This window comes from Protopterus annectens, chromosome 9.part0 (assembly GCF_019279795.1).
Source record: "Protopterus annectens isolate FY-2018-M chromosome 9.part0, PAN1.0, whole genome shotgun sequence".
NCBI lineage: Eukaryota > Metazoa > Chordata > Ceratodontiformes > Protopteridae > Protopterus > Protopterus annectens.
In genome coordinates, this window is record NC_056743.1 from 1,426,822,109 (window position 1) to 1,426,844,802 (window position 22,694).

At 37.1% G+C, this 22,694-nt stretch overlaps 1 protein-coding gene across 1 annotated transcript in view; it reads left to right on the forward strand.

The window, feature by feature from the left end:
* Positions 1-5,259: 5,259 nt before the first annotated feature.
* LOC122812106 (E3 ubiquitin-protein ligase MARCHF5-like) overlaps positions 5,260-22,694 on the forward strand; it is a 268,136-nt gene continuing 250,701 nt past the window's right edge. Inside the window, exons 1-2 of the mRNA XM_044084388.1 lie at positions 5,260-6,004; positions 6,647-6,849. Coding sequence (XP_043940323.1) covers positions 5,985-6,004; positions 6,647-6,849 — 223 coding nt within the window. The 5' untranslated portion in view covers positions 5,260-5,984. The remainder of the gene's footprint in view (positions 6,005-6,646; positions 6,850-22,694) is intronic.

The following is a 22,694-nucleotide window of genomic DNA, read 5'->3' on the forward strand; positions in this document are numbered from 1 at the left end:
TAAAAAATACAGGTAACATATGTAGTGCCTTCAGCTGGAGGCCTTCTAATGTCCATAGGATACAGCAAGGGGCAAGTGTGTGTGTGTGTGTGTGTGTGTGTGTGTGTGTGTGTGCGTGTGTGTGTGAATGCAAGCGAGCGGCAAGTGTGTGTCCGTGTGTGTGTGTGTGTATGTGACCTAAAAGCAAGGGGGCAAGTGTGTGTGTGACCGCAAGCAAGGGGGCAATTGTGTGTGTGACACCGCAAGCAAGGGGGCAATTGTGTGTTTGACCACAAGCAAGGGGGCAATTGTGTGTGTGTGTGTGTGTGTTTGACTGCAAGCAAGGGGGCAATTGTGTGTGTGTGTGAGACTGAAAGCAAGGGGGCAATTGTGTGTGTGTGTGTGTGTGTGTGTGTGTGAGACTGAAAGCAAGGGGGAAATTGTGTGTGAGTGAGACTGAAAGCAAGGGGGCAATTGTGTGTGTGTGTGAGACTGCAAGCAAGGGGGCAAGTGTGTGTGTGAGACTGCAAGCAAGGGGGCAAGTGTGTGTGAGACTGCAAGCAAGGGGGGAAGTGTGTGTGTGAGACTGAAAGCAAGGGGGCAAGTGTGTGTGTGAGATTACAAGCAAGGGGGCGAGTGTGTGTGTGAGACTGCAAGCAAGGGGGCAAGTGTGTGTGTGAGACTGCAAGCAAGGGGGCAAGTGTGTGAGACTGCAAACAAGGGGGCAAATGTGTGTGAGACTGCAAGCAAGGGCCAAGTGTGTGTGTGACTGCAAGCAAGGGCCAAGTGTGTGTGTATGTGACTGCAAGCAAGGGCCAAGTGTGTGTGTGACTGCAAGCAAGGGGGAAATTTTGCCTCTTTCAAGATTTCTTGTGCTGTGAAGTTCATAGATACAACTGATTGAGTAGATTTTACAGGGAGCTGAGAGATGCAGGGCTGCAACAATTATTAGTGCTGCTTATGTCTGCTTGTTTTGCTAATATCACAACAGGTTGTTTGCTTTTGATGCAGAAGGCTGTGGTTTCTACTCACATAGATGCATTTGTGAAACTGTACTGCATTGCAAATGGGGTGGATGATGCACTCCTTTCTGGTGAAGAAGATTGTCATCCATTCCCTACTGCAGTATTACCAGCTTATTGTTCTTGTGTAAGATAAGTAAATTATTCAAAAAGGGCAACTATGACATTATTTGTTGATGACATGACTTATCTAATTTTTGGCTAGCAGCAACCGCTTCATTAGTTACAGATCGCTTTAATGTGGAATTATTTACAGGACGTTTACTGCTTCAGAAATTGTGCGTATGTACTGATACTGGTGGACTGTAGAAGTCTGACTACACTTGTGATGGAAATATTCAGAATTGGGCAGTATTGTCATTATTGGTGCATGTATTTTGTTGCACTGTTTTCAGGAAAAATGTTTGAAAATAGTAAATATAAAGTAAATATAAAACACCCACTAAAACTGGACTGCATTGTACAAGGAATATAATTATATACAATCAGGAAGGTGTATTCAACAACATGTGCATTTCTCGTGTGCAAAGGGTCTGAGAATTTTAAAATATCACTAACCGAAAGTGAAACTTAGACTGCCACTGGCTACATGTGTTATCTTTGAATGTCTGTTTCAGTGCTGTTGCAATGTCCAGATTCTGACTGCAAGCAAGGTGTGTGTGTGTGTGTCCGCAAGGGGGCAAGTGTGTGTGTGTGTGTGTGTGTGTGTGTGTGTGTGTGTCCGCAAGGGGGCAAGTGTGTGCGTGTGTGTGTGTGACTGCAAGCAAGGGGGCAATAGTGTGCGTGTGTGTGTGACTGCAAGCAAGGGGGCAATAGTGTGCGTGTGTGTGTGACTGCAAGCAAGGGGGCAAGAGTGTGTGACTGCAAGCAAGGGGGCAAGAGTGTGTGTGGGGGACTGCAAGCAAGGGGGCAAGAGTGTGTGTGATTGCAAGCAAGGGGGCAAGAGTGCGTGTGTGACTGCAAGCAAGGGGGCAAGAGTGTGTGCGTGTGACTGCAAGCAAGGGGGCAAGAGTGTGTGTGTGTGTGTGTGTGTGTGTGTGTGTGTGACTGCAAGCAAGGGGGCAAGAGTGTGTGTGACTGCAAGCAAGGCTTCTTATTTTTGGATTGTTAGTCTCAATTTTTGTGGTTTTCAGTCAAATTCTTACGGAATAAATGAGACACTGAGTTTCAGCCTTCATAACCTTCAGAAAAATGCATGCTAAAGCAAGACCTGTTATTCGATCAGCTCTCTCAGTTTATACAAGATCAATTTTTTGTACTGTTTTGATGTCCCCCCACATATATTTTGCCTTGTCCAGATTTCCTGCATTAACAGGTTGCTAGATACATGCAAATAAATTGCTTTTTTAGAATTAGGCATATCCCAACCTCTCAACTGTCCCTGAACTTGGCTCAAAATGTTGCTCTTCCCCTAATAATCCCTCCCCAGAAATTGCTATTTTGGAAGAAAACATGGAGGGTTTACCATTAACTGTAATAATCCAGTTAGGGATAACTTTCATTTCATAAATGCATGTTTTTATTTTGTCAGATGCTCAAGTTAGTAGTACTAATATTAAAAGGAGCCCCTTCTTTGACAGGTTACCAGCTGTATTGTGTGGCTATTATCTTTTTGAATCAAATTTTTTTTTTTTGGGACAATTGCTGCCAAATCATTAGAGACTGAAGAATGAAATCAATGACAGACATTTAAGTTTCAGATTTCATACCCTTTTGAAAATTCATACTAATGCAAGATCTACTATTTTATAATCTTTCCTAATTTGATAGGAGCAATAATCCTACTTCTATTTATTTATTTATTTATATTTGTTGACCGGGAGTGTCAGACTGGACGTAGGTCTATTTTCAGCATAGGCCCGGGGAGAAAAGCTCCACAGTAAAATAGACCGTAGTTACATTGGATTATAGTGATTAACAAGTTAACATAGCACTTACTTACAACATATTTACAGATGAAGAACATAGTACATCAGTAGACAAATAGAATCTTTATCTGTGAAGTACATAACAGACATTAACAAATGTTACAATGAGAAGTTCCTGCTGTATAATAAGTACTAAGCTTATGCGCATCTGAGCTTGCTATAATCAAGGTAGTTAGTGGAGTGGAAAGAAAGGTAGTGGTTGGATGGGGTGGATGATATTAGACTGGGAGTTGCAAGGGCATAGCCAGCATGTTTTTAGTTGCACTTTTAGTAAAGTTTTGAAGTGGGTGCATGATGGTACGGAGGTAATTGTGGATGTTAGCTATTTAAACAGGAAGGGAAAATAAGTGGCAGATTGCTTTGCAAAGCAGGGATTACTGCCAGTGCTATGTAGCTTGGTTTTAAATTTGACAGGAGTAGTGCAACAAAAAAAGTCTCCCACTGTAAGGAGGAAAAGGCTGACAAGCAAACAGTACATTACTCTGGTCACCTGCTGTGACGAGCTGTCATTCACATGCAGATAATGGGTCAAATTACCCTTGGCACTTTGACAGCTAGGGAAGGTAGGTGTGAAGTGGGAGGGGAGATTCCTTGAAGAGCTAGATTTCAGCCTTCACAAAAGAAAGCAATTTAGCATTTCTAAGATGAAAGAGCTAGAAAATGCACCTTTCAGTTCTGTTCTGTAGCATTTGCACTGCTTGTGTTTTAAGTGGTCATTGAAAAAGGATAACATTTTAACCAAAAGTAGGGGATTTTAAGACTGCAGTGAATTTCTAAGTCAATGAAGTGACAGCAGCTTAAGGCAAAACATGGCAGATCTGATGCATTTTTTTGGAGACAAATAATGCATTCTGGGATACTTAGAGGCATTGTAAACAGTCTGAATTTTTTCAATATGCCAGACCCCATGTGGTCAGAGTCAGAAATTGCATCTAAAAATATCTAAAAAGCTCAAAATAGTCTCAGAGTGCTATTAAAATGTAGGAAACATCAAACCATGATGAAATTAATATGTTTTTTGAGTCTGAGGGTGCGGTTGTCCTTTAAGTTAAATGCAAAAAAAATGTATTATCGTACCATTTGGCAAAAACACGGCCCCTACTGATTACCACCTGAATGGCAACCCCCTAAGCACACAACCTGTGGTGAGAGACCTGGGTACTCAGCTTGACAACATTCTCACATTCGACAATCATGTGGCGGCGGTGGTCAGAAAAGCCTTTTACTTAGTTCATCTCATAAGTAAAGGGATTGCATACAGAAAAAAAGGTTATTACCTACCTGTACTCCTCCCTCATTAGACCTATAATTGAGTATAATGCCCTTTTTGGTATGTACTTCTCCAGACACCTGCACCAACTAGAAAGGCCACAGAAATACCTCACAAAGCGAATCCATGGCCTCCAACACCCATTCTATGTGGACTGGCTTAAATCACTATTACTTTACTCGGTATTATACAGATTGCTCAGAGGTGATCGGTGTCTCCCCTACAAGGCAATGTCAGACCCTGCCCTACTGGAAATGTCCATATCCATAAGTCTAAACCCTTGCGCAGTACCTGCCTATAGAGCGGGTAATCCTTGTGCATTACCCCACTCGATAGGCCTAAATCTAATATGCAACATCAACAAAACCTGCTGGAGAGACAGGCTTGTCTCCCAGAGGTTGCCCCATCTCTGGAATAGACTTCCCGTACATGTCAAACAGTTACTGCCCCTCTTCAAATGCAACCTTGATGAGTGGATGGGAATTTGGGAAACCATAAATTTGTCCCAGGGGTTCCATCTTTGTCCCTCATTCACAGGGGTGACAGGTGCTTGAGGATTCCTTTTTTTGGGGGTGGATAAACCCCAAGGGCATTAGCCTAGTAATCTCATGATCCTATAAGATGGTCTATAAATTGTAAAGTTGTATTTAACCACAAAGTTGTCATCCAACCAGGGAACAATTCCAATAATAATGAGAGATACTTTTAAAATATTAGGCTATTAGCCTGAGACATTGACAGAATACGAGAATATTAACAATATTCATTTTCTGATCTAAAAGAAGTTTATAATTCCAATTATTTTAATTTAAGTATAATTCACGGCCTTTTCTCCAACACTCCAGTTTTAAGAGCGATTAAGAGGAACAGACCTAACATCGATCCAAGTCAAAATCAAGAGACATTTGATGTGATCACTACTTTAATGCACACCTACACCCTAAATGCATACAGTCACATAAGCCGGGGAAAACGTGATTTAAAAAATGGTCAAATTCGTCTTCCGCTGACTCCGGAAGTGGAAAAATAGTACAAGCGGAAACAATCGTCTGATAAACATTTCCCTTTAACCCAACTGTATCGTTCCGACTTTTATAGAAGACTGATTTTAAATAGAGTGTTTGAGTGGCTTTCTTTGGATCGTATATTTGTGCTTTCCACTTCAATGATATTTTCTTGTGACTTGAACGGCGAAGTTATGGAGCCATAGCGAATAGGCTCAAAGTGATAGCAAGGGATCTGTAAAGCACTGTAGCCGCACTAGGGTCTGACTGACCTGACGTTTGGGGTTTAATCTAGTGCTGGGTTTGGGAAGAGGTATCGTCTGTCGGTTAGCAAACTGCATGTGGCTATTGGTGCCACAATGGTATAGTAAATGTCAATTTGGAGGTAGTTCGACTCGATGTCAGAAGAGGAAAGGCACTGTCATTGCCCTGGAGTCGAACATACTGTTGTTAAATGTCTGTTTTTTACCAAGATAACTTTGAGATTCGCCTCAGCTCTAACTGCATTCCTTTGGTGACCACACAGTGTCGTCAGAGTCATTCTTACTGTGTCCACCTTTGTCCCAAGCTAAGAGCTGTTTGTATTTTTGGATAGTCTTTTATAGCAGTGATTTGATTACACGTACTGTAAAGTGTTTATTTGGTCTAACCACCGTCATGTTTTCACTAAAAGAGCTACGTTTCTGGAAGTATTAATATTTTGTATTGTTTATTGTCCACTCTGCGGTTGGTCAGTTCTGCCTATTTTTTCGTTTTGTGTACTACATCAGGTGTGACAGACATGGAAGAGCAGACTGACAGGTAAGGAACAAAATTTCACATATTTATTCAGTCAACGGTAGAATGCCGTTTGCGGGGTTTTTTTGGGGGGTGGGGGGCAATAAAGGACATGTGCAACATAATCGTAAATTGGTTGTACTTAATTTTATTAGAGGAAAATTCAACCTTTTAAACGTCAAGAATTCCTCCTCTTAACTTATGATGTAAAATTTTGTGTTTGGACTGACTGGTGGCAGGCTCAAGTGTCTTTTGATCTGTTTTTACTGTCGTGGGCATGTCATAATGATTATTTAATTTGATTACCGAGTTAAAGGAGTTGTTAAATAATGCATGTGTGTTCAAAACATTTAAGGCAATTTATTGTTTTTTTGTTTACTTTTTTTTACATATGTGTTTTTTCGTTAATTTATTCTCCTTTTTTTTCCCATTTAGGTAAGTATTCTGCTGTGGGTTTGCTGATAGCTTTTATTTATAGCCAGAATTGATCATCACTTGAAATGCTTGAAGTATATAGTGACTGCTGAAGTAGGATTTTACAAAGTGTATATTTATACTGCTGAAGTAGGATTTTACAAAGTGTATATTTATGCTGACAAGCATTTATAACCAATTAAAGTGGTGTTGAGTGTGACTCTTGCTACTTTTCTGTTTCCTTTGAAACAGACACTGCTGGGTGTGTTTTGCTACAGAGCATGATGATCACAGTGCAGAGTGGGTCAGCCCCTGTAAATGTAAAGGCTCTACGAAATGGATTCACCAGGCATGCCTTCAGCGGTGGCTGGATGAGAAACAAAAAGGAAACAGCACTGGCAGTGTAACATGCCCGCAGTGTGGGACAGAATATCTCATTGTTTTCCCTAAAATAGGTATGTAGGTGTGTATGACATTCAAAGCAGTATAATAGCATGATACATGTAAAAAGGAAATGGCAAAGTAGTAATAAAGCAGTATAATAGCATGGTACAAGTGCAGAAAGGAATAGCAGAGTAATGTCGCCTATCTGTTTTGTCTTATCTTTTCTTTACAGGGACTTTAGTTTAATTTATTCTGTATTTTATCTGTCCACTTGTATCAAAAATGTATACTTTTTCTTCTGGCTTGCTATGCATGAACAAGACAGTACAGTGATTTGCCATAAATGTCTGGAGAAGAAATTTGTGTTTCTGAAGAGGAAACCACAGTCATTTGATTGGGAATGTTTACTCCTTGGCGGTGCTTGTCAAAATGGTGAAGTTCCAGTTGTGACAGCATTGGGGTCTTTGCTTAGTGGTATATATTTTGTGAATGCAGTTGCCCTTGGCATCAAGGGTAGCTATTCTGTATAGGTGTAATAAGTTACATTACATTTATAGAGAAATGGTCAGCAGTCCCAGGAGTAAAAGCTCCGTAGTATAAAAGTCAAATAAATAATCAAATAAAGAGATGACTACGGAGATACCAGGCAAGTCACAGTATATAAAATTAGGAAACTGCAAAATATATGACTCTCCGTATATCCAAATAACAGATATTAAAGTCAATATACGAACTGGTTCAAAAACCAGGTTTATTGTAAACGAGGTAAGCGCTTTCGCTAAGGGGCTTCTTCAGACCTATCAACTAACAAGTAAAAAGTCACTGAATATATATGTATATATACATCTCAATCAATTTCCATCAATTAACAAATCATACATCAGGACAGATTCTTAAAGGCATAATAACATAGTATTGGAAACAAATTTATATAAAATTATAACAAAATTATGATAGAAAAATATATAAAAAGCCTATATAAAATACATTTCTAATGAAAACCTAAATCATGTCCATATAAATAAACAAATATACATATATGTATCCATAAAAAGTATGCTTAAGACCTTTCACTGAAGTGAAAAAGTCATTTGCGTAAACGCCTTCTTTTTAAAAATGGTTTAATGGATGCTCGCTCATTCAAGCCCTTGCCTCTATCAGCTTTTAAGGTAATAATCCAACAAGTTTCTCTATGCTCTGTATAAATTCTAACATCTCCTTCCCTAATGTTAGTATGAACTAATTCAGTGACCCTAAAGCTAAAAGAGTGTTCTGGACCTAACTCACTGATAGGTTTGGAAAGAGCATTGTTAGGTGACCCCTTCTTTATATTGGGTAAATCTTTCAAGTTCAGAGGGCACCATAATTGTATGTCCATGAATGTGGTTTACCTTGCAGTATGTGGACTCTGTAGTGCATTTTATGTTGGGAAGACCAACAGAGTTCTACGTGATCGAATGAGGGAACATCTGTACAATATAAAGAAGGGGTCACCTAATAATGCTCTTTCCAAACATATCAGTGAGTAAATTTATACAGAGCATAGAGAAACTTGTTGGATTATTACCTTAAAAGCTGAGGCAAGGGCTTGAATGAGCGAGCATCCATTAAACCATTTTTAAAAAGAAGGCGTTTACGCAAATGACTTTTTCACTTCAGTGAAAGGTCTTAAGCGTACTTTTTATGGATACATATATGTATATTTGTTTATTTATATGGACATGATTTAGGTTTTCATTAGAAATGTATTTTATATAGGCTTTTTATTTATTTTTCTATCATTTTGTTATAATTTTATATAAATTTGTTTCCAATACTATGTTATTATGTTTATATGCCTTTACGAATCTGTCCTGATGTATGATTTGTTAATTGATGGCAATTGATTGAGATGTATATATATTCAGTGACTTTTTACTTGTTAGTTGATAGGTCTGAAGAAGCTCCTTAGCGAAAGCGCTTACCTCGTTTACAATAAACCTGTTTTTTGAACCAGTTCGTATATTGACTTTAATATCTGTTATTTGGATATACGGAGAGTCATATATTTTGCAGTTTCCTAATTTTATCTACATTGCATTTATGTTTTTTTGTCTCCTATTTCAAAATGGACCTGTTTCTGTTAGGTATGCAATAATAAGTTTTTTAAGATAAGAGCATGAGTTGTGTTGCATTCTTTCAAGCAGTAATGCATTGTAGAGCTTACATTGCATACTGCTTACCTGTGTTTTGTTAGGGCATTCACTGTTCCACAAAGGGGACTAGTTAACTTTAAAAGTATTGAATGTCAGTCCGTACATAATTTAATGGGGGTAAACAGTGGTTAAGCAACATAACAGAAGTCAAGTTTGGGGGTGGGGTGGTTACATGACTTTCCCATTGTAGTGGTGTTCCACTAGGTGCTGCACTGATGCCACTTCTTGGACTGTTCTTTTCACAAAAGTGGGAAATGTGTTATATGGTTTGTAATAATCTGGTAATCCATAGCCCAATTACTTATGTAAAAGCTGCTAAAGTTTTCCAATACGGAGTAACACAATGTGCATCTAGTGTACTAATAACACTCTCACTTTTAATATCGATAAATACAGTATCTTGTGAATTTACAAAAAAACATAAATTGCTTTTGCAAAATTAAAGGGTTAATTATTAAATTATACAGTCCTTAAAGCTCTCAGGTTGGTGTTAGACAGCTGTTTAAACTGTGAGCATTGTGTGTCTACCAAGGTCAGAAAATATGTTCTGTAGTCCAGTTCTAAAGAGCAAGTCTAGCCACTTCGGAGAGGTCATTGTGCCATTTTATGACCTCACTGGTTGAACTTGGGAGTGAACATAGTACTGTGCTGTATTGTCTTCAAACAAGACACCTGGCACAAGTTGTACTACAAATATAATAGTAGTAATAAAGTTAGAACATGTGAAATGTTCAAAAAGGTTTCAGGAATTTGTCATATTTTGTTTCTTGTAGTTACCTAGAGGTGAGTTATGCCTGATCAGAGTTCTTTTTCAAAGTCTGTACCTGGAGTGTATATCTAGGGGAGCAAACACTTTTTTGGGGGAGCTTTGATACTAAAAATGTAACTATAGATGTTTTGAAGTACTATTTGGGATTGAAGAATAGTTTTCCCTTTCCAATCAGAAGTAAGTCATTAACTTTTTTCAGAAATAATCTTTATCTGTAGAAGTTGCCAGTATGGATTATGGCTGTTGAGTGTCTTGAAGGCCAGTAGATTGCAAGTTTGAGAGTCAGATGTACAAACAAGATTTAGAAGTGACAATAAAAGTATAGGAAGAGAAAAATGTAGTTTGTTGCGCAACATGCTGTGGGAATGACTGTTGCAATCAGTGGAACAGGATCCTTAATAGCAGTGGTTCAGTGCAGTAAATACTAGGTTTCACATAGATGGAGCAGTAAAATAAAATATTGGTAAAGTAAAATAGTAATTTTTAGTTTAATCACATTGAGAGGGAATTTTTTTTCCAGCAAAAGTTATTAGTTTGTAACCAAGCAGAGGAATCAGAAACAGCTTGCTGTGATTTTGACAGTTTTGTAGCATTAAATATCAAGTTGTAAGCGTATATGCAACCAAATATATATAAGCGAAGAAGGACCGTAGCTCACTGCAGATGCTTGCTTTCAAAAATCACTTATAATAGAAAATGAATAAAAATGAACCCCTGAGGGTTGAAACTATTTTACACACAGCTTAAGCGCTTTCATCTGCTAACTGCAGACTTCTTCAGAACAATGAAATGTGTTTTTCTCCCCCTATATAATACATTTTCAAAAAATCAAGATCCAATGGGAATGCTCAATCAATTGACCTTCTCATGAATAAAGCATAACCTTATGAATATTCATTAATTCTGCTTTCTATTAAGTGATTTTTGAAAGTAAGCATTTGCAGTGAGCTATGGTCCTTCGTAGCATATATTTGTTATAAATATGTAGTTTTGTAGCACTGTTATGTGAAGGGTTGTAGTGATGATACAACTGTGTAGCCTTTTTTTATGTAGAGTAAAATGCTGCTTGTTGTTTTCCCATGATCATAAGCTGTAGGTAACAATGTTTCAGGACACCTAAGGTAAACCATTTTTAAGTTGTTTGCTAGTACTTGTTTGCTTGCATTGCTTATGAAAGTAATTTTAAGTGATCTTTCTAGCAAAAGAAAAATGGTGTACTTGTATTTCCTGTGATGATTTTCATTCGGAAAATCTGCCTCAGTTGTTTGGTATTGCTTTTCTGCTTTTAATAAGACTTGTGAAAGTAAGTTCGTTTTTTTTTCTCTGTCTGTGAAGGGGTTAAATATATTAAGAGGAAAATGTGGTATGTTCTCCTCAATGAATATAAGAGGAAAATGTGGTATGTTCTCCTCAATGAATATAAAACGAAGGTTTCAGCTTGAGTTTAGACTTTGTTTTCTAGCACGGCTGATAGAAGAGGCTGTAAAAATGTAGAATTTTATTTTTATCAAGAGCAGTTGTATATAGTGTTTCCTTTGTTATCTGTTTTTGATTTATGTTAACTCACTTCCACCTGTTTGCCAGTGCTCCTTACACCACTTATGGAAGCAATGTTTTGTCTTTTCATCTAGATCAAAATGATTTATATTGCTGCTGATTTGAAAATGCAGTATATTTTTTCCTGTTCACAAATTTGCAGCATAAGATTGTACCAGCATGGCTTAAGTAAAATTTGGAACCAACCAAAAAAAAAAACAAAGTACTCTGCTTCCATCCTTTCATATACATTTGCATTTGGCTACACCAAGCTCTTAACTTTCAACTATACATTGTAAAAGATCAACAGATTACTGTTCTGGGTTTACAATGTATTACTGCTTCTGTCCAAGCCAGCCAAAGCTGCCATAGGCAAAGGAACACTGTTACTCCAACTCTAATATGGACTACTTATAGCTGCAGCCTCAAAGAAAAATGCCACCACCTTCTAAACCACTTCTTGTAAAATTTGCCAGTTCATTACTAACTCCCCACTCTTGCCAAAGCTAAATGGCTCCAAGAACAATTGAAAGCCAATCTCCTACTAGGATTGCAAATTCACAGTGCCATTTCTTCTGAGACATCAGCCCCTCTCACTTATAAACTTTTCACCAACTCCCCCCACATATAATTCCAGGGGTAGCTCTCAATCTCAATCTACCCGACTAACTCCAAAAACTAAACTTTATTACACTGACCATGTGCTCTCTATCCAGACACCTAAAGTATGGGATTACATTCCTCTCTCAGAGACATCCAGAAGTACATGGACTTCAACAGCTCAAGGAACGCCTCTTCACCCAAAAAAAGTGTAGCTGCACTCAAGTCATGTTATATGAACCCTGTAGCTCCTTTGTACCCCTTTACATGAACCCTGTAGCTCCCTCGCACCCCTTTATTCCGGTTTTATACTTCCTTATCTTGTCTCCTTACATCTCCTTCATCCTATTTTCCCCTTCTCTTTGCATCTCTCATCTACTTCTCCTTTTTATTCCCATTCCCTCTGAATGCCTCGCTCATCTTTTTTCTGTCTTCTCCCCATGGTATCCTTTCCTAAAACTATTCTCATTTACATCTTCTAATGTCTTCATATCTCTCTGTATATTGATATGCAGTTGTCCCCGAAGCATAAGCAATCTTTGTCATTATGGGTACATTTTATCCATAAAGCACTGGTAAGCATAATTCCATTGTTTTTCATCCGCGTTTTGATATTGTGAACTGCTTCTTGAACTAAACGTTGTAGCATATTTTTGCATCCATGAATGTGTGTGTGTACGTATGTGTGTAAATTTGTCTATATGTTTATAAAACTATGAAAAAGTAAAAATCGGGCAACCCCGTGAAAACACACCATCAGTTTCATACCCATAAAATAGTAATGGCAACAAGTCCAAAACCCTTAAAAAATATTTATTGAATTACAGACGTTAAGCGCTTTCATCCCTCTTAACACTTGGTGGAACTTCATCAGAACAATCCAATGAATCTAAAACATGTGTTTAAATACAACATACAGCTTATTAATAAATTAAAACAAACTCAAATACTTCTTAAGAAACATAATCTGTTAAACCACATAACTGAATCAAAAATATATATAGAAAAATATATGTACAATATTTATTAATCATCTAACATCCAAGTCTTTCATCTTTAAAACCGGAGCTAATGAAACATGCTCATTGACTTCTGGTGGAAAATTAGAATTTAGTTTTAATAATCCAGTAGAATTCCCTCAATTCAATAGCAAGTTCCCACCATCCTCCCCTTAAATTACATGGAACCTGTTTTAAAATACCAAACTTAAATTTGGTAAACCCTTGGCATTGTAAAGTATGTTTGTATAAAGAATTATCAACATTACCTTTTGAAACTGCATGTAAATGTTCATATATTTTAGTTTTTAGCGTTCTTTCTGTTTTTCCAACGTAATAAACCCCACATGTCTCAAATACTGAAGTATAGATTAGCCCTGTAGTGTTACAGTTCACTATCCTAACCTTCTAGCCTGTATCTCTCAAAATAATATTATCTGATCCTAAAATATAAGGACACTGGTTGCACATCCTGCACTTAGTTGTACCCTTTAATGTCAGTGCCAAAAGTTCAAAAAGATACTTAATTTTTTTTTTCCGGTCTTAAAAACACAAAGTGGGGTTTACTGCCAAGAATATTCAAGATATTGGAGTTACCCCTAAATATAGTCTAATTATTGGAGGTTATAGTAGGTCTAATCTCTGGTTATAGGTCTAATTTCTATCACCATTACCAAATGGAATAATCGTATGTTAACCAACCCCTTTTGAATGGTGGTCCTGAACTTGAGGTCGCCCAATAATGGTTTTAACTTGAATCCCCAACCTGATAAAACCTCCACCTTTATAGAATTTAACCGCTCTATGGAGTGACTTCTATTTATAAACATTTGAATAATAGTATCCATTTCACGATTAAAGTTGGTTATATCCGAACACATTCAGGCAGCCCTTACTATTTGGCTTTTAAAAATATTTTTTTAGTAAATTTTGGGTGACAGCTCTTGTAATCTAAATAATTGTTTGAAAAATGTTGGCTTTCTATATATTTATAATGTGTGTGTGCGTGCGTGTGTGTGTTTGTGTATAATATATATATATATACTTTGTTAATGAAGGGTTTTAATTTCATTCCGTCAAATAATGTTAATATTTCAAGGCTCATTGTGGATTTCAAATTATATTTGAGGAAGCTGAACCTGAAGTATATTTATGATGGTGTAGTACAGGCTGAAACCAACGAAATGGAGCTTAGATTAAAAAGCACATTTAACCCTTTGTTAAATTCCACTCTTTCTGTTTTTGGGAAAATGTGTGAACAGGATTTTAGGAAAATTTATTGTCATAGGAATAACTTTACAGATAATTTAAATGTGACTGAAAGGCAGGCGTTAGATTACATAAGGTGTAGAAACGATTGGCGTATAATGAAGGCCGACAAAGGGGGAACTATTGTGGTGATGAATGTTTGTGACTATAGCAAAGCCATGATAAGTATGCTTAGTGATGCCAGTTGTTACCGAATAGTCACTAAGCAATTCATTTTGGCCAATTTCAGGAAAGTTGACATATTACTATTTGACTTACTAACTCAAGGTGAAATAGACAACATCACGTTTGAATTTTTAAGTAATGAAAATCCAAGATTGGCCAAAATCTTTGGCATCCCAAAGCTTCATAAGGCAACCAACAATATTCCATTTAGACCAATAGTCTCTGCTAAAGGGTCTAAGACAGAATCCATTTCCATGTGGATGGACAAGTGGCTTAATCCCATTGTACAACAAACTAAGTTTTTTCTAAGGGATTCATGGCACTTGTTAGAGCTGTTGGGTGACCTAAATCTAAAAGGTAAATCATATCATTTTGCTTCATTAGATGTAGTGTCACTATATACAAGTATCAATCAAGAAGTTGGGGTTGAATATCTGAGAGAATATCTCACCACATTCACAGATTTGGACAATAGGTTAGTAAATACTTTGTGCACCTTAATGGATGTCATACTAGAAAACAACTTTTTTCAATTTGAAGATTTATATTATCAACAAATCTCCGGAGTAGCTATGGGAGCACGAGTAGCGCCAAGTTTTGCAAACTTGGTCATGGCTATGTGGGAGCTGAAATTTTTGGTTTCTCATCCCCTAGCCAAACACATCGTCTTTTATAGAAGATACATAGACGATTTGTTTTTTCTGTGGAGTGGTGATGAAGTGACATTTTTTGAACTAGTCAATCAGTTAAACATCTCAACAGAATTTCTTAGGTTCACCGTAGGGCACTTTGGAGACACCATAGATTTTTTAGATTTACATTTGAAATTTAATGTCAATCAAAATGGTTTTGAAAGTAACATTTTTCGTAAATCTACATTTGTAAATCAATACTTGCACTATGACAGCTTACACCCAAGATTTATGAAAAAGGGTGTTGTAAAAGGACAGTTTATCCGTCTAAGTAGACTTACAAGTACTGATGTGGCTTTTCAGTTTGAAGCAAACAAGTTGGTTTCCTTTTTTGTAGACAGGGGCTATAACATTTCATGGATTAAAAATATATTAAATGAAGTGATGGTACTTAGAGCTAGTGTTGCATGTCCTATTTTATCCACTACATGCTTTATAGGTAGAGATAAAGGAATAAATCCAACAACAAATGTTACTTTCAAAGGTTTCTCCTTAGCTTTTCCTATTCCTATATCAAATGAGATGAACTTTATAAAGGACATCATATTTAACAACTGGAAGGTCATTCTTGGTAACAGTGAGTTAAGCCTAGCAATAGGGAAGGTACCTGTTTTTACATATAGGAAAACTATATGTATCAAAACAATAGTTGAAACCATCAGACAATCAACTGTTCAGGTCACACGTCATGGAACTTTTCCATGCAACTGTTGTAAGCAGTGTAGGTATATATCAGGGAACAGTTCTATATCATTTAAACATTTAAATAAGACCATTTACAGTAAGGGTTATTATACATGTAATACCAAATTTGTGGTTTATGTGGCTATTTGTGACTCATGTGGGCAGTTTTACATAGGCAAAACTATTAGAGAATTGCATAAACGCATTTATGAACACAATTCGGCTATTAAGAAAAAGGACATGTCAAATGCTCTTGCTAGACATGCTTCAGTGTGTAATTTGTTTAAGAAATTTAGATTTTCTGTGCTGGAAAGTGTAAATTTTGATTTGTTAGCTGGGAATTCTAAAATACTTTTGGAATGCAGAGAAGCTATATGGCAAATCAAATGCTGATCAACCACCAGGTCTAAATGACGTTATAAACATCAAATGCTTCCTGCAACTTAATAGGATATAAAAGTTCTACAAAAATATATAAAAAATTCTATAAATATATTAAGTAACAAAATATATATATATATATTTTTCATGTATTTTTCATGTATTTTTTATGTAAATATGATAGTTTACATATATTGATACAACATATATATATTTATACATGGTTTATTTTTTAAACAGACAATATGTTCTTAATGAATTATTTTAGAGTGTTGTGGTTGGATAATTTGTAAATTCATGTGATGTCATCAAAAGTATTTGATGACCATGTGTTTTGTGTAAGCCTTTTCTGATGAAGTTCATGATTATTAAACGTGGACGAAACGCGTAAACAGGTTTCATTTGGCTTCATTTTCCTCACTGATTGTGGTCTTGACTATCATATTTTATCAATATATGTATATATATATATATATATATATATATATATATATATATATATATATATATATATGTGATATATATATTGATTATATATATATATATATATATATATATATATATATATATATATATATATATATTTTATGTATATATATTTTATATATATATTATGTATATAATGTGTGTGATATATATTTATAATGTGTATATATGTGTGTGTGTGTGTGTGTGTGTGTGTGTATATATATATATATATATATATGTGTATGTATATATGTATGTATGTGTGTGTGTGTGTGTGTGTATATATATATATATATATATATATATATATATATATATATATATATATATATATATATATAAACCAAAAACCATAGTATTTTTTTATAGTGTGTGACATCCAAATAGTTAATACAAGATTCAGACTCTGTGGAAGTAAACCTAAAATATGAACACACACCATTAAGATCTTTTGTGGGTTGAGTATAAGGTTAGCATTATCTAGCCAAGATTCTATTTGAGAAGGATTGCTGTGATATTCTCTAGCTGTGTGAAGGAGGATGCATTTAGATGATTGAGACAAGAGGGGTGGATTTGTGCAGTTGGTTAGTGAATGTGTTGAAGAGTAGTGGTTCTAGTATGGAACCTTGTGGGAATCCTCCGTTAACAGGAAGGAGAGTTGATAACTCTGAAGCATAAAAGAGAAGACAGGCAGCCTGATTAAAAATACATTTCATTAGTAAAAGGCCAGGGCCTACTGAAGGAACGCTGAGGATGTAGTATGAGGGGGCTGGAAAAAGCAACAAAGCTCATTGTGCAGGCTAAGGTAACTCAACAGAGAGAGAGAGATGGTAAAGGGTGAGTACTGAAGGAAATGCAAAATAAAAACTTTAAACATATGGACTAAGATAATTGCCAAGAACAGGTTTTTCATCTTTTCATATATTAGTGACTTGGTAGAATGACAGCATGGGAATGTAAAAGCGGGTTTAAATGGAGACAGATGGACAGACCATAGTGTGATAATAGAAGAAGAATATAATTACATGGTCTTCAGGGAGCTAATTCAGAAGGGCTGGGTGATCTGCTGAGCGAGCCAGTAGTGCTTGTAGTAGTGCTTAGCTGTCTGTAAGCAGAATGGTGTAGTCCCTGATTAATGAGTAAGGCAGTACTGGTGGATAGGTTTGCATGAGGAAAGACTCATTTAACAGGTCTCTTAATCTTGTTTCAGTTCCAGTAAAGGTAACTGGATATTAATGCTGTATTTTTTGCCAACAGTGGGGCATGATGCATTAATGATCTCTACGGTCTCCTTTGATCATTTCTATGATTGGTCACCGTTTAGATGAACAAAGGGAATCCTGTGTATGTGGTCTCTCTAAACAGTGGTGAATTTTGTGGAGGTTGGTGAGAAAATTGTGATACTAGGGCCTAAAATTATTGTAAAATGGATTTGGAAATAGGCTGCCTGAATGTAACTGTAATTTGATTTTTAAGGGTTAACAGTCCGGAAGAAAGCAAGCAGAAGAGATTGCTGCAGGCTTCAAAGATCGGCTGGTCTTGTTTAATGTGCTTGTATTTATTTGTTACATTGTTCTGAATTTGGAGATCAAAATCAGTTTGAAAGCTGATGTTATTAACATTTATGTAATAGCCATTTACAAGTAGGCCATTTTCTAGAGAAATTGTTGTAGCTTGGATTATCGTCAGACAGATCAAAACACAACTCTTGGATTCTGGTATAAGTGTGAAATTTTGGAGTAGTGGTGGTCCTTTTGAATGGCAAAGATTAGTCTTGAGCCTGAACAAACTTCATTGTAAAACATCAAGTCCAACTATAGAGCAAGAATTGCAATGTGTTCAAAAATTAAGCCATGGCTGGCTGGAGTAGTTTGTCAGCAAGTCTTCTTGTAGTGCACAGTCCCCTACAGTGGTAATAACATGGCACTTTTGAATGATAAGGTTGATGGACTCATAGCCTTTGTGTGTAAAGTAAAAGGTCTAATTGAGGAGCTTTGCTAGGAGATGCAGACTGTGGAGAAGTGTACCTAGCAAATGAAGGCAGCCCGGATGCTGTAGCTGTGCATGGACAAGAAGTAGTAACACCAAGAATTCCCCAGCACTTGCTTGCACCTCACTACTAGTTCTCTAGTGAGAAACTAACAGCAAGCAAACCGGTTTCACCATTTAGGCGTCCTCCATGCAAAATAAAACAGGAAGTGACCACATATTCCACCCTTACAGTGCTCATTTAAAACGACAAGTGACTACATTTTATAACAATTTACACAGCATGACTGTTACATTAAATGTTACTACTACTGATTTAGGACATTTTTGATGTTAAGATTTACTTGTACTAAGTAAATATTGAAATACTCTGTAAAGAAAGATGCTCGCTGCTGTTGCTGAAACCAGTTTTTTTAACTGGTGTATAACGGAAACAAGACTGTGCCAGTATTTGGAGGGGGGGATGTTCCTCTGTGATACTTGGCAGATTTCAGAATTCCAGTTTGAAGAAGAGTTTCCTACATGGGAACTGCACTTGCTGTTTGTAATCCTTATGATTTGTATTTATATTTATTTATTTATTTATTTATTTATTTATTTATTTATTTATTTATATCTATTAATGTTTTGTGCACTTTTTTATTTGGTCTTTTTTTTCCATTATTAATACTGGCCTGGCACTTCATTTCCCATTTTTTTTTCTTGGTTTACCAACTTTATCCTTGCCCCCCCCCCCCAAGAATGTTTGGTGATCATGGAATCCTGAGGGTTACTTAAGCAATAACTGACAACATGGTGTGGTATATTGAAGATTTGCCCATGGTTGGTGTGGTTTAATGTTAGTGTGGTTTAATCACAAGGGCGAAACCCGAGTGATTAATTAAAGCCAACCGTGGATAAATTTCAATATACCACAACCACGGAGTTGGTTATTGCTATTATACAATGACATTATTTAAGAAAAAAAATACTTCTCTTAAATAATGTCTTTGTATAGTGCATCTGTGCTGCCCTTATGGGTTTTGTGGTATCCTTGTTTTTTTCTGATGTGCTGCGCATGCATATGGGACTTGTGTTCCCACGCTTATGCAGTACATCAGTGGTATGCAAAGGAAGCAACAGAGAAAGATCTCTGTTGCTTTTTTAATTCGAAAAAAAAAAATGAAACCTGGAGGCTTAACGAATGAGGAGAGCCAGGACAGACAAAAGGATAATCAGGTAAGTTTCTATAGTTTTGCAGAACTTACCTGATTATCCTTTTATTTTTGTCTGCGCTGTGTCTCTCGTTTGTTTCAGGTGTTCCATTTTCTTTTTTTGTTTGTTATTAAAAAAGAAAAGTGAAAAAAAATTGTGAGATATGCTAATGGGGAAAAAGTCAGGGTGACCCAGACCTTTTTCTGTTGGTATATTCTCAGATTTACAACAGGCATGCTGTTTGGCTTGGCCAATCCGCATGCTCATTTTTGAATATTAATAGCCAGTCATTGTGTAATGTGACTTATCCCTCCGCGGACCGAATGGTATGCCCGAGGGGAGGCAGGTGTGCATTGATGGGCAGCATATCACCCAAAGTCTCCTGCAACTCAGCCGTGTCTCCATCATTATTCCTCTGTTCTAGGCATACCTTCCAGTATGCTGTCCCCAGCCTCCACTAGGGGTTGACACAGGAGAACACCCAGAGGTATACCCACCTACCATGGGATGGTAGAGCCCATTCCTCCCTACCATCAGTTACCCAAACCACTAATTGAACCAGGGTCTTCTGGGTTGTGGTCATGGTTTTCTCTCTAGCACTGGAGCAATGTTTCACATGCTTCAGCAGTTAATCACCTGGGTCAGTTAACTGATGCTCACAAATCTTTCATACTATCTGCTTTTTAAGTCCGCCTTTTATGTTTTTTGTTATTTGTTTCTTGCATCCTTTTTTATTTTGCTATTTCTTTTTGTTTCTTTTGATTTTTATTATTTGTTTTTTTCAGTAATAGTATTGGGGTCTCTCTCTAGAACATTCAACTTTGTAGTAGTTTCAGCTTCTCCTACGCAAATTTTCTTTTTGAACCTGCTCTCCTGTTTTCTGTAATGAGAGTACATATTCAGTATGATCTTTGTTTTCTGCTAGCTGTCTCTGCCATACTGTATTTCTTCTTCTGATGCATGTCTGTCTCTTCATGTTGTTCATTCTATCTAGAATTGGCTGGACAGTTCATATATTGGGAAACCAGGACAGGCTTAAAAAGTCTCCCTGGGGTCATTAACCTAGTAATCACCTGTGAATCTTTTTGTTAGGTTTTTAATGTAATTTTGCTTCACACGGTTCGCACATTGCGCGCGAACACACACACACACACACACACACACACACACACACACACACACACACACACACACACACACACACACACACACACAGTAAAAAGCAGCAATCCACACGCATACATTTAAAAGTTACATCTAACCCTACACTACACTGCACATACACTATCTATCCACTTACCTTAACCCAGAACCCTAACCCTAATGTCTGTCACCATCGCACACTCACCTCACCCGTGCCCTAACCCTAACTCACTTAACCCGCCCCTAATCTCAAATTCTCACTAACGCACACTCACCCAACCCGCAGCCTAACCTAAATGTCCGCACAATCACACACTTGCCTTAACCCAACCTGTAACTTTCCACCACATCGCTGAAAACAGCGAAGCCACAACAACGGCCAACCGAATTCTTTCCTTAGGAAAGAATTCAGTTTTGTGCAGCTTCGCTGTTTTCAGCATTCGCGATATTGGGTTCAATATTAGATCATTAGAAATTCTGCCATTTCGATGATCTAATATAGACCCCTTAGGACTACCACCAGTTCAGATTTTCAGTTGAACAAGGGTAGTGTATCTATGTCTAAAAATCTCAAATTTGCCAGTGTTTCTGCTACTATGTCTATCATTTGTGATAGTGTTGTGCAGATTGGAAACTTTTTTTCCTGCTAAACTGAAGCCTGTAGAAGGTGTAGCTCGTCCTCAAAAGGACTACTATGCCAGCTTTCTTTGTACAAAAAGGGTCTCTTTTATTTTGAGCCTGAGATTTAAATGCCTTGTTGTCCATCAGACCCTGAAGGTCTGTTTTCTTTCCATCTGGACAACTGAAAAGTACCTGGTAGTTGGAAACGTTGACCCACCTGCATGGTTTTTGGTCAGTGCATCTCTACAAGCGTTATATAGATGACATGGTGTTTGTGTGGGATGGCACGGATGATTATCTCTCTTCTTTCATCGAGGATGTTATCCAAAGTTTAACGGTCCTCAACTTCACCATCTCAGGCAGAGGAACTTGCATTAACTTTCTTGATCCCACCATCAGAATAATCAACTCCAAAACACTGGAATCTGGCATACACAGGAAGAACACTTACAGGAAATACTTTTGGGATTTTAGCAGCCAGCACCCATTTTTCTCCAAAACAAATGTTGTGCGTGGACAGTTAGATTTACTATTAAAATTTCGAAACTAACTCCGTCAACTGTACTATTGTCTAACACGGGAGTTCGAAACGGTAATATTGATGACAAAAAACCTAGGAATAGGTTTAACATAGGTCGAGATAGGGGAGATGTTTGTAGTTCGGAATAACACTGAACACCTATCTCAACCCATGTTAAAATCCGTTCCTGGGTTGTTTTTTTATCGATATTACCATTTTTGAACTTCCGTGTTCGACAATAGTACAATCAACGGAGTTCGTTTCGAAATTTTAATAGTAAACTGACAGTTAATCCGTCTGTCTCGCATCATAAGCAATGATGCAGAATTTCAGCAAGAAGCCTCCTTTCTTAAGACTCTGTTCTTAGCTAGAAATTATCCCAGCGACCTAATAGACTCAGAACTACAGAGAGTAGTGATAGAAAGACCTGAAACATAAACCCATACTCATTTTTGGCCTCTCCAATAGCAACATGAATATGGACACCAAGGATAGATTTTGCAGTTTTCCTCTGCCCATCAGTAGGGACATGAGTTAGATAAGAGAGATTTCTAAGAACTGGATAATCTGTAGTCAGGATGTACTGAAAGAAACACTTGGAGATCAACCCTCATTTGCTTATAAGAAATCCACTCCATTGAGATCCAATTTTGAGAACAGAGACCTTCCATTTTTGCTAGGTGAAAGTATGA